The sequence below is a fragment of the Oryctolagus cuniculus genome, chromosome 20 (genome assembly GCF_964237555.1).
Source record: "Oryctolagus cuniculus chromosome 20, mOryCun1.1, whole genome shotgun sequence".
In the NCBI taxonomy this organism is placed as follows: Eukaryota; Metazoa; Chordata; class Mammalia; order Lagomorpha; family Leporidae; genus Oryctolagus; species Oryctolagus cuniculus.
This window is the reverse complement of record NC_091451.1, coordinates 47,247,328-47,262,850: the sequence shown is the minus strand read 5'-3', so window position 1 is coordinate 47,262,850 and position 15,523 is coordinate 47,247,328. Positions and strand designations below refer to the sequence as shown.

The 15,523-nt window shown below is 68.3% G+C and overlaps 1 protein-coding gene across 13 annotated transcripts in view; it reads right to left on the bottom strand.

The window, feature by feature from the left end:
- Positions 1 to 180: 180 nt before the first annotated feature.
- The window catches only part of PACS2 (phosphofurin acidic cluster sorting protein 2), a 47,638-nt gene continuing 32,295 nt past the window's right edge, over positions 181 to 15,523 (bottom strand). For 5 of the 13 annotated variants that reach the window (XM_070065457.1, XM_070065459.1, XM_070065460.1 and 2 more), the window contains exons 10-25: positions 12,997 to 13,087; positions 12,752 to 12,826; positions 12,199 to 12,341; positions 11,297 to 11,432; positions 10,218 to 10,322; positions 10,018 to 10,124; positions 9,286 to 9,440; positions 8,856 to 8,966; positions 8,451 to 8,559; positions 8,025 to 8,057; positions 5,083 to 5,125; positions 4,292 to 4,334; positions 3,874 to 4,009; positions 2,955 to 3,181; positions 2,638 to 2,751; positions 181 to 2,138 (exon numbers count right to left, since the gene is read on the bottom strand). In XM_070065457.1, coding sequence (XP_069921558.1) covers positions 2,020 to 2,138; positions 2,638 to 2,751; positions 2,955 to 3,181; positions 3,874 to 4,009; positions 4,292 to 4,334; positions 5,083 to 5,125; positions 8,025 to 8,057; positions 8,451 to 8,559; positions 8,856 to 8,966; positions 9,286 to 9,440; positions 10,018 to 10,124; positions 10,218 to 10,322; positions 11,297 to 11,432; positions 12,199 to 12,341; positions 12,752 to 12,826; positions 12,997 to 13,087 — 1,747 coding nt within the window. In that variant the 3' untranslated portion in view covers positions 181 to 2,019. The remainder of the gene's footprint in view (positions 2,139 to 2,637; positions 2,752 to 2,954; positions 3,182 to 3,873; positions 4,010 to 4,291; positions 4,335 to 5,082; positions 5,126 to 8,024; positions 8,058 to 8,450; positions 8,560 to 8,855; positions 8,967 to 9,285; positions 9,441 to 10,017; positions 10,125 to 10,217; positions 10,323 to 11,296; positions 11,433 to 12,198; positions 12,342 to 12,751; positions 12,827 to 12,996; positions 13,088 to 15,523) is intronic. The other 8 variants (XM_070065463.1, XM_070065461.1, XM_070065464.1 and 5 more) reach the window with 6 other exon arrangements.

The following is a 15,523-nucleotide window of genomic DNA, read 5'->3' as shown; positions in this document are numbered from 1 at the left end:
CCGACCTCGGTGTGCGCCACCTGTCCCGGGCCTCTGCCTTAGGGACGCGAGGGTCGCCCGGTGCCCCTAGACCCCTAGAACCCGCGTGGGGCCCCGAGAGCAAGGCCAGGACGCAGGGCGGGGGGAGGCGAGCTTGGCGCCGGCCAGGCCCCCAGCAAGAACCACGCGGGGCACAGGCGGTCCGGGAGTGCCCCTGCGGTTTATTAGTGTAGCATCAGCACCGTCAAATCCACGTGGTCACGTTTGTGACAGTTTAGGATCTGTTCCCCCAAAAGCTATTTACATTAATCTTGTTTTCCATTAAAAAAAAAAAAACACACACATAAACTAGCCACACACACACACCCTAGAAACCAAACGATGCGCAAGGAACTGGCTGGGGTGGTCAGGTCAGAGTGACCCCAGCCCTCAGTCCCCTCCCAAGCACAGGGCAGGCCTGGCCCTCTGAGCTGTTCTGGGGGAAGGCCCAGGGTGGTCACCGCGTGCTATTTGGGAGTGAGCCCTCACCCAGGGTTCCCCTCCTCCTCCCAGCTCCTCCAAGCACCGCCAGGACCCTGGCCCACAGGTGGGACTGGGCAGGCAGTGGCGGGGCTGCACCTGTGACCCCTCCTCACTCTCGTCCCCGCAGCCCCCAGCTGCCAGTCACCCTGGCTGCTCACAGTGCTCCGGGAGGTAGGCCGGGGACCCACCGGGAGCCTCAGGCCCAGGGTCCCTCCGTGCGACCCCTCACAGCCGCAGGGGCAACCCCCTGACGAGGGTGTTGTCAGCACCCCTCCACTGTGACCTTTGGCCTCTGCAGAGACGCCAGAGTGCAGCAGGGCTCTGAAGCCGGCGGGGGGGGGGGGGGGGAGGGAGGGAGGCCAGTGTCCTCCCCGGGGAGCGCCCTGGCCGCCGGTCAGTCACAGCACGAGCCCAACAAGAGCTGGGGCTTTTTAGCAAAGCGGTGCTCTGCCCAGAGGCTGCGGCCACCCCAGCTGCCATGACCAGTCTCGGGCCCTGCAGCCGCCTGAATGGGAGCAAGCGAGCAGGGACTTCCCGGGAAGAACGGGACATCGGCAGCCCAGGAGCGCGAGGCCCACAACCCGGCGGCTCTTCCTCCGGGGCCCTGGGGCGCGGGCAGCGCTGGGCAGGTGCCCCAGGCCCATCTGCCAGGGCAGGTATGGGCAGGTCAGGGTGCCGCTCTCCTGCTGGGAGGGAATGCACAGGGCCGGGCGGCCAGTCCCCGGGAGGAGATCCAACACCCCTCACCCACCTGCCCGAGCCTGCCCTGGCTACACAGTGCCAGAAGCCAGGCACACATGTGCACGTGTGTACAGACATGGATGCACACACAGACACATGCACGCACACATACATCACGTGCACACACACACGCACACACACATCCCTGTTCACCTGTCCTTATCATCCCAAACCAACTCCGATGCCACGTGGCTGGCCCTGGAGGCTCCCAGCTGGCAGGGCTGGGGGTGGGGGGTGGGGGTAGGCGCAGGCAGGCAGAGCCGGCCTCAGGCTGACCCCCACTGCCTCCCGCTTCCCAGGCTGGACTCTGGGACTGCAGCGCGATTTGTCAAACCCTGGCGGTCCGGGCGGCGGGCAGAGGCGCCTGTCCTCCCTGGGGCCCTGCGCGGGGCAGCATGCTTGGCAGCTGCGTTAGGACACGGATTCAAAGCATCAAACCCTGTTCCTAGAAAACCTCCACCGCCAGGCTGGAGTTTATTGGGAGCCACGCACGGGTGCTGCTGAGGGCGGTCCATGCCCTGTGGCCCTCAGCCTCTGGCCACCGAGCTCCGCGGCCTCCGCCTGCCCTGGGCTCCCTGAGGACGCAGGACACGAAAGCTAAGCCCTTCTTCTTGCGAGCCTCTGGGCGGCTGCCCTCCCAGCCCCTGGCCAGGCGCTCCGGCCGGCAGGCAGAGCACGTCCGCCCTAGGACACGCTGTCTCCCGGCCCGTCTGCGGTCAGCTGGACGCCCTCTGGGCGCGGGCCCCTCCGTCCTGCGCTGGCCGCGGGGTGGCTGGGCTAGAAGGTGGCCTTGGAGTGTCCAAAGATGCAGATGGGGAAGTGCTTCACGTGGGAGGACCACTGAGCGGCCAGCTGGAAGAACTTGACGTCCGTGCACTCCACGCCGTCGATGAGGACTGTGGGAGAAGGCGCCTGAGCTCCGGCCACCCCACCCAGCGGGCAGGCAGCAGGACTGCCCACAGCTCAGCACCGACACCCCGGGGACCCCAGAGAACGAGGGCTGCTTTCTAGCCTGCTCTCCCCCCACCGCAGACACTGCCGGTTTCGCCCCCCACTGAAGCCCGACCCCCGCGGGCCGCCTGGCAGGGGCTCACACGGATGGGGAGACCCTGGACAGTACCGGCAGGGACTGGGGTGCAGACCCAGGTGCACAGCAAGCAGACAAAGCCACGAGGCCGCAGGAGGGGCCGGCTACCCCACAGCCCCGCCCCTCGGCAGGCTCCCCCACACAGTCCCGCCCCTCGGCCGGCTCCCCCCACAGCCCCGCCCCTCGGCAGGCTCCCCCCACAGCCCCGCCCCTCGGCCGGCTCCCCCACAGCCCCGCCCCTCGGCCGGCTCCCCCACAGCCCCGCCCCTCGGCCGGCTCCCCCACAGCCCCGCCCCTCGGCGGCTCACCCCGCAGCATGTTCTGCTGGTGCTTGGCTGTGCAGATGAGCCGGCTGATGCCCTCGATGCACTGGCTTTTGGACTCCAGGTCCTTGTCCTTGGTCTTCTTGGGCAAGAACATCACTGGGAAGAGAAGGCACGGTCACCCAGTCCTCCAGCGGGCTGGCCAGAGCCCGGGCAGCAAGCCGGCTGGCCCGGGAGCAGCCCGCAGCGGGGCAAGGCAGCCTCGGGCTGGGGCCCCTGCCCTCTGGGGCTGAGGCCAAGCCTGGCCTCCTGTCCTGTACCACAGGTCGCCCCGCTCCTGCTGCCCAACGCAGGCCCCTCACCCTTCTTGTTCTTCTCCTTGGTGACCACGGTCATGGACATGGTGGGCGTGGCTGCGGCCTCCCCACTGCTGGGCAGCCTGCTGACCTGCAGGGACCGGAAGGTGCACTTGAGCGTGCTTTTGGCGGCAGGCAGGTCCTTCTTCTCCGCGTCCCTCTTCCTGTCTGCGGGCGGGGCTGCCGTCCAGTAGTCCACCTGCAGCCCCATCAGCTCGGCGCCGAGGCCCTGGCTGGGAAAGGCAGAAGCTGGCACCCTTGTGCGCTCTTGCTGGCCGGGTGTCCCAGAGCCCTGGGACACTCGGTCCTGCCTGCAGCTCTGTGTGCACCGCACGATGCCCACCTGACCCTGAGCTGCCCTTTGGAGCCTGCAGGGCCCAGAGCAGAGGCCGGGGGAGCCAGGGCAGGTGTTCGGGGCCCTGGCCCCTGTGGAGCGACAGCCTGCACCCCCGCACTGCTGCCCACTGAGTCAGCTCACTGTGGTGCGACAGCTGGCCCCACGCGGCCATCTGCAGACCCCGTCTCCTGCTCCTCCTGCTGTCGGCCCCTCCACGTGAGAGGCAGAGAGGCAGGGAGACAGGGAGACCTGTCCGCTGCTTCACTCCCCAATGCCCGGAACACGAGGGCTGGGCAGGACCTAGGAACTCCGTCCAGGTTTCCCACATGGGCGCCAGAGACCCAGCCCTTGAGCCATCACTGTTGCCCCCCGGTGCACGGCAGCAGGAAGTGGATTTGAAGCAGAGCCAGAACCCAACCCAGGCTCTGACGTGGGATGCAGGCGTCCCCAGAGGGGCTTCCCTGCTGCGCCCAATGTCCGCCCCAGCCCTGTGTGGCCCCCTCGCATCTCCTGTGACCACACTCAGCAAGACACCAGGAGGCAGCGAGCCAGGGCCTCTGCCTGCCCTGCCTGCCAGGCATCGCTTACCTGGGGGAGGAGAGACCCCCGCTCACCGACGGGGAGGAGGGGGGTGTGGGGGAGGCTTCCTTGGCAGCGGGAGAGGTGGACGGCGGGGTTGAGGACAGTGCTCCGGAGCCTGAGGGGGCCGCGTCGTCTGAGTCACCTGTAGGGTCACAGGCACCAGTGAGCCCATTTGCTGCTCTACCTTGGTGGCCAGGGCTGCGGACCCAGCCGTGGGAGCCTGGGGCAGGTGGGGTGGGGTGGGAGGGCAGGTTTCCCGGCTGCACCCCGCGGCAGTGGAGCGGGAGGAGCCTAGGGCTGCTCTCAGGCCCAAGGGCTGGGCTGGTCCCCCAGACCAGAGGGACGAGGCTCCTGGCCCAGGACACCTACACCCTGGGAAGTGTCCTGAGTGCCATTCACACGGCCCTGAGGGGGTCGGGGTTACCTGACGTGGCGGAGGATGGCTCCACAATGCCCACCTTCACAACCTAGAAGGCAACAGGACACCGGCTGCTGGGGGCCACAGAGGTGCTGGCCAGTCCCCCTGCCCTGCCCTGCCCTGCCCTGCCCTGCTTGGCCGGCTCCCGCGTGCCTGCATCTGCACCTGCCCCTCCTGCCTGTGGGACTGACCGCAGGGCTGTGTGGCCAGCAAAGCCCAGCATGGTAGCTACGGGCACGCGTACTGTGCAGTGTGGAGCGAGCCAGCTGCTAGACGGGCCTGGGTGCTGAGCACGGGCAGTCGCTACCACACAGAGCTCTTTCAAGTGGGCTGTGCCCTACAGATGGCACTCCTCCCAGAGGGTCCCCAGGTCCTGCACCAGGGACCCAGCCACGGCACGGTGCACTGTGGGGAAACAGGTCCAGAGGCCCTGCCCGGCCTGGCGGCTCCACCTGTCAGGCTGCCGTGTAGGTCTCACAGCAGACGCTTCGGCTGGTGGGAGGCCACCCGACAGGGTGAGACACAGGGGTATGGGGGGGCAGCACCCCTGGGAGCTCCCATAGCCTTCGGCTCTCAAAGGACTGTGGTCCCCTCCTGGAGCTGGTGCCATCGGACGTCCCACCCAGACTCAGCCTGTGCGTCTACCTGCAGCCCCCAGCAGAACTGGAGAACCAAGGGCTCGAGCCCACTCCCCACCCGAGCCAGGCGAGCTCAGGGCCCCAGTCCGGCTTGCTTCTGAGAGCAGCCCTTAGTGTCGTCCGCACGTCTGGCAAGGGTCTCTCCCCGGTGGTACTCACCCCAACGAAGGGAATGAACTTTTGGGAGGACTCTTCATCCGGGCTAGCAGCAGAGAGAACACAGTTAGGGTCTCTGGGGGGCATGCGCCACCCACCCCAGGCTGCAGCACCGAGGTGGGCTCGGCATTCTCCCGACCCTGAGCCCAGCCTGGCTTCCAGCCCACGCTCGGGTCTCCCGTGACACTGCCTGGGCCCAGGGCGAGCACCTAGGGACCGGGGAGCCCGCAGGTGGCGAGGGGTGGCCAGCGAACAGAGCCCCACACCCGAGTCTGTTGCATGGGGCACCAGCCCAGTCCCGCGTGGCCACCATCCTGCCTGGTTCCCAGCTCAGCCGGGGCGGGGGGGCTTCCCCAGGTCTCCTCCCAGGCCGTCTGGGTAACATCGGTGCGAGCTCTGGAGGCCCAGCGTTGGCTGTGGTGCCGTCCCACCAGACTCACACCCAGGCACAGGAAGGGCCAGAGCTCCTGGTGCCCAGTGGGTGGTGACAGCTGGTCTGGACTCCGCCCTGCCCAGCATCTGCACCACCACGGAGAAGACGCGGACGTGAAAACCTGTTCGTGGTCCCTGGCCAGTGCACCTGGCCACGCGGGAGCTGCGCGGGGGCCGTCGCTGCAGCAGGCTCCTCGCTGGCTGGTCTGCAGGGCGTGGGGCCAGCACGCAGCTCCACGTCCGTGTCCGTTCCCCAGCGTGGAGCCTGCCGCCTGCAGACGGAGACTCGTGCACACGCGTGTGGTGCTGAGATCACGGGTGCCAGGCCACTGGGGGCAGCAGGGGAGCCGCCCCCGCCTGGAGCCCGGCCCTCTGCCCTGCGCACCGCTCCCACGGTCAGCGTCCCCACGTCCCCGAGCCTGGGGTGGGGCAGTGCGTGGCCTGAGTGCCCTCACGTGTGCCCACAGCTGCACGAGTGTCTCTCCCGGGGCCAGCCCAGAACGCAGGGGACTGGGCAGATGCCTGGGGGGCCCTGAGGAGCAGTGAACTCCCAGCCTCCTTCCTGTGCTGAGCAGAGCTGGGTGAGACAAACCTGCCCTCCTGTGCGCCTTCCAAATAAGCAAGAACCTGCGAATCCCGGCTGGGCCCTGCCTCGGCCCTGTGGCAGCTGAGGACGTTCCCTGCCCACCCCCACCCTCAAGCAGGGACACCCAGGGGCTGAGAAACAGCTGTGAGCGCCAGGTCCTCCCGGCCAGGAGGCTACAGAAGGCAAGCAGGGCGGTGGTCCCCAGGACGGGGGAGGTCACCCCCCTCCAAGCCCCCCGACCCTGGTAGGCATCCACTTGTCACAGGGGAGGTCACCCCCTCCAAGCCCCCTGACGCTGGTGGGCAGCCGCTTGTCATAGGGGAGGTCACCCCTCAAGCCCCCTGACCCTGGTAGGCAGCCACTCGTCACAGGCGGAGGTCACTTCCCAAGCCCCCCCGACCCTGGTGGGCAGCTGCTCGTCACAGGCGGAGGTCACCCCCCAAGCCCCCCGACCCTGGTGGGCAGCCGCTTGTCATAGGGGGGAGGTCACCCCTCAAGCCCCCTGACCCTGGTGGGCAGCCACTCGTCACAGGGGGAGGTCACCCCCCTCCAAGCCCCCCGACCCTGGTAGGCATCCACTTGTCACAGGAGAGGTCACTTCCCAAGCCCCCCGACCCTGGTGGGAAGTTGCTCGTCACAGGCAGTCACCCCTCCCCAAGCCCCCCGACCCTGGTGGGAAGTTGCTCGTCACAGGCGGAGGTCACCCCCCAAGCCCCCCGACCCAGGCGGGCAGCCGCTGGTCACAGGCCCTGAGCAGAGCACATGGCAGGGGTGGAGCATCGCAGACGATGGCCACGGGGCTACGGCTGGGACTCAAAGCCAAGCTGCAGCTGGGCCATGCAGACGACACCCAGCACTGGACACAGCAACAGGGGTGACACCGGCTTGCCACTCAGCTCCCCAGCCCTGGACAGAGGGCCGCCCACGCCTGCAGCACACGCCTGCTCCTGGAGGGCTGGCGTGCTCAGTGGCTAAGGATCACAGCCCTGGCCGCGGCTCCGGAGCCCCAGCCACGGCATGGAGGTACAGGCACCCAAGGAGCTGCTGGGCCGAGCGCCTCGTCCCTGTGCCAGCGCGGGCAGGCTACAGGAAGAACGCAGGCGGGTGAGCCGGGGTGGGGAGGGGCCTGAGACGGGCTCAAGGGGCCATGTTCACAGCCCCCTCTGGGCCCCCTGCTTGGCCTCCACTCCCTGGTGGACGGCACTTTTTCTGGTGCAGTGACTAAGTCTTCAGTGGACTCCACCCAGGGTATCCGGGCCCCCACTCCCCCGGGGGGGGCCGGTGTCACCACTGTAACATGGAGAAAGGGCAGGAGGCAGAGGGTCGGAGCGGAGGGTCAGGGTCTCTCTTCAGCCCTGCTTGCTGCACAGAGAAGCTGTGGCCGGCGGCGGCAGGGAGGGCTGTGGCTGGTCTTTCTGGGACCTGCGAAGGCTTGTTTAGCAGGCCCTGGGCCAGTGGCCCCTCCAGCACAGTGGGGGTGTGGGGGACATCTGGGGTTGGGGCGGCACCTCTGTGATCCAGGGCTTTACCCCATCGGGGCTCAGTGCCAGGCCGCATCTCCGAGTGGAGCCGCAGAAGCCACTGTGGGATCCTGTGCGCCTCTGCCGCCTCTGCACACCCCTGCTCGGGTGTGAGGGGGCACTTTCTGCAGCACCGCAGGCAGCTCGAGGCGTGGCCACTGACTGTCATGTCCTCCAGCCAGCCCCGACCTCCGCCCTGCAGTCCCCGGCCTGGAGCCCGTCCTGGCTTCGGGAACGCCACTGCAGCTGGGCCTGGGCCTGGGGGCCTCCCAGTGGGGGCTCAGCTCTGCCCTGGCCTCGCCCGGCTGAAGGGCCTGTGCTGGGAGGCAGGGACACCGGGCGGTGACTGCTAAACAAGCCTGAAGACCAGCCGGGGCAGACGGGCGGGCGCGGGCCAGGGAGCGTACCTTAGGGTAAAGTCAAAATGAAAGTGCTTTTTCCTTTGCAGAAAGCCACCAAGAGAGAAGAGAGACGATTAGCACACACTCAGGAGTGCAGCCCCCGGCACCTCGCCGACGGCTGCTGAGGTGGCTACAGAGGGGCAGTGGGCTCACGCACTGCCCACCGGGCACCCCCCAGAAAAGATCCAGCCCCGCCCTGTGCTCTCCCATCCCAGCAGGCACCAGGACGGCCAACCCACAAGAGTGGACTCTTGAAACCGCGGACCCCCGCGAACGCCAGGCCTGCAGTGCCGACACGCGGCACTGGCTCTCGGCCCTGAGCACACACGGAGAAGGCTCACCCTGCTCTGACCTGTGCCCCCAGCCCACGCCGCAGGGCGAGACCAGAGCTCCCTCTGCCGCCCCAGGCCCGGGCCCAGGTCCCCGTGTTACCTCTTCTGCTTGTAGGTCAGCATGGCCTCCGCAATGGGCAGCTGGTGGGCGCAGTTGGCCCCCGAGATGTACTGTGTGACGCGGGATACGATGTCCAGCGTGTCCTGCACTGCAAGAGGAGGTGGCCACAGTGGTCGGGCCTACGGCCCAGGGCCTCCCGCTTCCCTGCCAACCACACCAGGGCCCCATGACCGCCCAGGGCGGCAAAGGGCCACAAGGCCTCCCCAGTCCTGAAGGGCAGCTCCCCGGCTCTGCACCCTGCCTCTTCCCAAACTGGCCCCATGTACCCCACAAGCTCTGGCCCAGGCCAGAGAGGGCAGCCCCTAGCTGCAGCCCTGCCATCCCCTGGCCATGTGCTGGCCCTGGCGACTCCGGGCAGAGGTTCAAGGGGCGGGGGGCCCTCACCGGCACCCTGGGCCTCCAGTTTGCTGAACAGGTCCCTCCAGGCCAGGTCCTGGAAGAAGTTGTTGTAGCGGTGGTCGACGGAGCCCAGGTACCTGGCCACAGGGTGCGAGCCTGCGTGCCGGGGAGAGCCGTCACGTGAGACCCGCGACAGACCCCCTTCCCTGGGCACCCCCGACCTGCCCTGCTGAGGATCTGTGCAGCCCCCTCGAGGGGGCCAGGACCTCCCCTGGGGACGGCCGCCAGCAGCTGTGACGCGGCAGAGTGACACCTGCCCGTCCGCAGACCTGGGCTGCACCAGGCGCTCACGCGGCGCAGCCACGCAGGGCTGGCTCGGGCCGCCCCCAGCCACTGCTGCAGGATCACCGTGGCAGCTTCCCCCCCACTACAGCGACGTCCAAAACACCCCAAGTGTGCGACGCTGGGGCCTCACCCAGTGGGATGACCAGGAAGCGCATGTAGCCCAGCCAGTCGGGTGTCTTGTGGGTCAGCTGCTCCACGAAGAGCCGCAGGACGGCGCTGAGGTAGTGCTGCGCGCCGGCCACCGCGATCTTCACGGGCGGCGGCGGCTGGGAGTTGCAGTTGCAGCTGCGCGGCAGCGGGGAGGGGGCGGCGCTCAGCGGAGCCGGCCTGGGCGCGGGGCCTCCAGCACCGGTCCTGGGAGGCTGTGCTGAGGCACCTGCCCCTCGTGCAGCTGCCAGGACCCCTCCCCCAGGACAGGACCTCCCCCAGGACAGGACCCTCCCCAGGACAGGACCTCCCCCAGGACAGGACCCTCCCCAGGACAGGACCCTCCCCAGGACAGGACCCTCCCCAGGACAGGACCTCCCCCAGGACAGGACCCTCCCCAGGACAGGACCCTCCCCAGGACAGGACCTCCCCCAGGACAGGACCCTCCCCAGGACAGGACCCTCCCCAGGGGCAGGACTCCCCAGGGGCAGGACTCCCCAGGACAGGACCCTCCCCAGGACAGGACCTCCCCCAGGACAGGACCCTCCCCAGGGGCAGGACTCCCCAGGGGCAGGACTCCCCAGGGGCAGGACTCCCCAGGCAGGAGGGGAGCCTGCCCCCCGCAGGCTGGCTGGGCCGTGGGGGCCCGCGTGGGCGCCTCGGGAACAGACAGCCGGGCGGAGGCGCGGCCGGCGAGGGTGCGGGCTCGACTCACTATCTCTGAATGCGTGAGACGATGGTGCTGAAAGCCGCCTGGACGTCCGCGGCAGAGCAGGTGCACACCACAGGCAGCGTGTGCCTCTGCAGGACGTCCGAGAGGAACTGGGCACGGCAGACACGCGTGACCCTCGGCACGCGGCCCGGCCCACCGCGCCCCAGCCCCCAGCACCTTGGGGACCAGGGCCCCGCCCCTACCTGCCCCTGCCAGTCAGAGGTGTTGACCAGGATGATGTTTTCGGGGAGCTGCTCGTCGGAGACCAGGATGTGGTTCAGCTGGTCGTACACGGTCTTCCTGGGGATCTGCGACACAAAGGCGTCCACACCAGCCCTCGGACACCGGACACAGGTGTCCACACCAGCCCTCGGACACCGGACAGGACAAAGGCGTCCACGCCAGCCCTCAGACACCGCACAGGACAAAGGCGTCCACACCAGCCCTCGGACACCAGACACAGGTGTCCACACCAGCCCTCGGACACCGGACAGGACACAGGTGTCCACACCAGCCCTCGGACACCAGACAGGACAAAGGCGTCCACACCAGCCCTCGGACACCAGACAAAGGCGTCCACGCCAGCCCTCGGACACCAGACAGGACAAAGGCGTCCACGCCAGCCCTCGGACACCGGACAGGACAAAGGCGTCCACGCCAGCCCTCAGACACCGCACAGGACAAAGGCGTCCACACCAGCCCTCGGACACCAGACACAGGTGTCCACACCAGCCCTCGGACACCGGACAGGACACAGGTGTCCACACCAGCCCTCGGACACCGGACAGGACAAAGGCGTCCACACCAGCCCTCGGACACCAGACAAAGGCGTCCACGCCAGCCCTCGGACACCAGACAGGACAAAGGCGTCCACGCCAGCCCTCGGACACCGGACAGGACAAAGGCGTCCACGCCAGCCCTCAGACACCGCACAGGACAAAGGCGTCCACACCAGCCCTCGGACACCGCACAGGACAAAGGCGTCCACACCAGCCCTCGGACACCAGACAAAGGCGTCCACGCCAGCCCTTGGACACCGGACAGGACAAAGGCATCCACAGCAGCCCTCGGACACTGCACAGGACAAAGGCGTCCACACCAGCCCTCAGACACCAGACAAAGGCGTCCACACCAGCCCTCGGACACCGGACAGGACAAAGGCGTCCACGCCAGCCCTCGGACACCGGAGAGGACAAAGGCGTCCACACCAGCCCTCAGACACCGGACAGGGAGGGGCAGGGCAGCCTGCAGCCCTCCAGCTGTGTGAGGCCCTGCCCTGCACCTGCAGCTGGCTCCGCGTGTCCGGGCAGCGCTCACTATCCAGGCTGTTGGCTCGCTCACTCTGCGGCCGTGCCGGCTGCCGCTCCTTCAGCGACGTGCTCCTGCCCCGGCGGCCGGCTTGCTTCCCCTCGGACCTGCTGGGATGAGCACAGACTGGGATGGGGGCCCCGGGGCCTGGGCCCACTCACCCTGGGGGGCGGCAGCACTGCAAGACCAGGGCCCCGGGTCAGACCCTGGCCCCCAGCTCGGCTTTCTCGTCGGAGGGCACAGGGGCCTGTGGCTCAAGGTGAAAGCTGAGCTCAACCTCTTGTCCTGCATGGGGGTACAGGCCAGGGCTGGGCACCAAGGCCATCACACGGCCCGAGGCCAGTGGAGACAATAGCTGGGCATATCTCTAACCACTCAGGGAGGGGTCACGTGGGTATCAGCAGAAGCTGGGAGTCCAGGCTGGAGAGGGTGAGGCCAGCAGAGGCTGGGCAGGGTGGGGGCTGCACGGGGCAGTAGCAGTGGTCCTGGCCATCCCTATACACGCTGCTCAGAGACTACTTCTGGCCTGACCTGGGCAGGGTCGTGGGGGGCAGATGACCTGAGAAACCCTTGGGGAACCCCCCAGGAAGCCACCTGTGCTCATTCGAGAAAGACTGTCTACCTGCCGGCACTGGACACCCACGAACACACAGCTGACGGAGGCGCAGCTCCAGGACCCAGTCCTGTCCCTTTCTCAGGCCGGCTGACCAGGGCCGGGACCCTGCCCTCCCTGCCAGCCCATGGCAGAGCCCATATGGCATCCTGGCCGCTCCAGTTCGGCTCCCTGCAGGCCCCATCCCACGGGCACCCACCCCCAGCACAGGCTGCTGTGGCCTCACGCAGCCCCCACCCCCACCAGCATGGGGCCCCCATCACCTGGTGGAGGGGATGACGAGGGACTCGGTCTTGGTGATCCTTCCGCTGGGTGGCAGCTTCTCGGTGAACACGTCCAGGGTGGGGGTCTCGGCCTCGGGGCTGTCCTCGGCCTGCCCTGGCTGCTCCCGAGGGGCTGGCACGCTCTGCCAAGCAAGGGGGGAGCGTGCGCACAGGCCCTGGGCCGCCGTGCCCACCACGCTCCCCTGCTGGGTGCTTCTTGGCTCTCCTGGGCTGCAGTTCCCTGCATGTGGACGGCCACAGGCTGCCCGTGGGGGCCTGGCTGACCTCAGCCTCCAAGCACAGAGCCCTGGGCCCAGACACCGGGAGACCAGCACCAGAGCTGCTGAGGACCCCGCCTGACCCAAGACCCCAAACAAGGGCAGCAGGACAAAAGCAGGTGCCGTGGGGCCTGCCAGGGCTCCGAGGTGGGGGTGGACCTGGCATCCCTGGCCGCGGGCAGGCGGCTACACCAGGACTGAGCCTGCGTCTGCACAGCCGGTGCTCAGGGCAGGGGGTGTGAGGCCTGGGTTTGGGGCCCAGTGCAGGGGCTTACGAGGGCTGTGGTGTCGGAGACGCTGTCACTGGGCTGCTTGCCTCCCGGGGACCGGGTCTTCTCGGGCGCGTCGGCCTGGGGCACGAGACAGGACTCAGGTCCACCAGCTGCGGCTGCCGAGGTGGCCTTGCTTCCTGGCAGGACCCTGAGCCCAGGCTGTGCTGGGGGTGTCAGGCCCCCCCGACCCAGCCCGGGGGACGGCCCCGTGACTTGAATTACGGGCACAAGGCGTGGGCTGCACTCACGGGGCTCGGGGGCTCCTTGTGGCTCCTGCTGCTGTGCACACTGCCCACCTCGGTCTGCGAGCTGGAGTGGGACATGCCTTCGAAGTAGGGCCTGGCCGGGGAAGAGGCTGTGTCTGCCAGGACCCGTGAGGTGCCACTGGGGCTGGAGGCTCAGCCCCCAGGGCAGCCACTAGCAGGAGAGGCCGAGCAGGGGCCCTTGGGTCACGGCTGGCGGGAGACAGCTGAGTTCCATTTTACTTACTTATATTTACTTTATTTGAAAGGCAAAGAGAGAAATAAGGAGACACATAGACAGACTCACACACGGGGAGCGAGAGAGACAGAGACAGAGGGAGGGAGGGAGGGCTCCCATTTGCTGGTTCACTCCCCGAACGCCCACAACAGCTGGGACCCAAGAGGCTGCAGCCAGCAACCCCCACCCAGATCTCCCATGTGGGGGCAGGGGCCCGAGCAGCTGGGCGAGACCTGCTGCCTCCCAGGGTGCACGTCAGCGGGAAACCGCACCGGAAAGTGAAGCTGGCACAGGGACACGCGACGCGGCGCCCGGAGCAGCCTAACTGCTGTGCCACACGCCTGCGCGTGCCTGGGGCACCGTCCTGCAAGTCGGGGCGGCTGTGGTGGTGCCGCGGGTTAAGCCCACGTCCCGCATCAGAGCACCGGCCCACGTCTCGGCCGCTCGTCTTCCGATCCAGCTTCCTGCTGACGCTTCCTGGAGGCAGTGCAACAGCTTCAGCCCCTGCCACCCATGCCAAACACCCAGACCGGAGCTCCAGGCTCCTGGCTGTGGCCTGGCCCAGCCTCGGCTGCTGGAACATTTGTGGAGTGAACCGGTGGACGGAAGCGCGCTCGCTCGCGCTCTCTCTCTCGCTCTCTCGCAGATGAAAATAAAGCAGCACTGGAAGAATAACTGAGGAGCTCCCCTCCGTCCCTGTGTGCTCCCGCAGCGGCTCCCGCCCACCGTGCCGCCAGCTGCCGCCTCAGCACGGCCAGCCAGCGCGGCCTCTGACTCGACCTCCCACACTGCTGCCGCCTCACCACGGCCAGCCAGCGCGGCCTCTGACTCGACCTCCCACACTGCTGCCGCCTCAGCACGGCCAGCCAGCGCGGCCTCTGACTCGACCTCCCACACTGCTGCCACCTCAGCACGGCCAGCCAGCGCGGCCTCTGACTCGACCTCCCACACTGCTGCCGCCTCACCACGGCCAGCCAGCGCGGCCTCTGACTCGACCTCCCACACTGCTGCCGCCTCACCACGGCCAGCCAGCGCGGCCTCTGACTCGACCTCCCACACTGCTGCCGCCTCACCACGGCCAGCCAGTGCGGCCTCTGACTCGACCTCCCACACTGCTGCCGCCTCACCACGGCCAGCCAGCGCGGCCTCTGACTCGACCTCCCACACTGCTGCCGCCTCACCACGGCCAGCCAGCGCGGCCTCTGACTCGACCTCCCACACTGCTGCCGCCTCACCACGGCCAGCCAGCGCGGCCTCTGACTCGACCTCCCACACTGCTGCCGCCTCACCACGGCCAGCCAGCGCGGCCTCTGACTCGACCTCCCACACTGCTGCCGCCTCACCACGGCCAGCCAGTGCGGCCTCTGACTCGACCTCCCACACTGCTGCCGCCTCACCACGGCCAGCCAGCGCGGCCTCTGACTCGACCTCCCACACTGCTGCCGCCTCACCACGGCCAGCCAGCGCGGCCTCTGACTCGACCTCCCACACTGCTGCCGCCTCACCACGGCCAGCCAGTGCGGCCTCTGACTCGACCTCCCACACTGCTGCCGCCTCACCACGGCCAGCCAGTGCGGCCTCTGACTCGACCTCCCACACTGCTGCCACCTCACCACGGCCAGCCAGCGCGGCCTCTGACTCGACCTCCCACACTGCTGCCACCTCACCAAGGCCAGCCAGCGCGGCCTCTGACTCGACCTCCCACACTGCTGCCACCTCACCACGGCCAGCCAGTGCGGCCTCTGACTCGACCTCCCACACTGCTGCCACCTCACCACGGCCAGCCAGCGCGGCCTCTGACTCGACCTCCCACACTGCTGCCACCTCACCACGGCCAGCCAGTGCGGCCTCTGACTCGACCTCCCACACTGCTGCCACCTCACCACGGCCAGCCAGTGCGGCCTCTGACTCGACCTCCCACACTGCTGCCACCTCACCACGGCCAGCCAGTGCGGCCTCTGACTCGACCTCCCACACTGCTGCCACCTCACCAAGGCCAGCCAGTGCGGCCTCTGACTCGACCTCCCACACTGCTGCCACCTCACCACGGCCAGCCAGTGCGGCCTCTGACTCGACCTCCCACACTGCAAGCTAAATAACCTTCCCCTTTCAGAGCTGGCTGCCGCAGGTGCGCGCTGCGGTGACAAGGGACTGGACCGCCCGACACTGGAGGTGCGGCTCCACCGTCCGCCTGGGGCCGGGGCGGGGAACACGAGCGCACAGCGCAGCTCGGAGCTCGGAGCTCGGCACAGGAAAGAGCAGCCTGGGAACACCAGCGACGTGGCTGACCTGGGC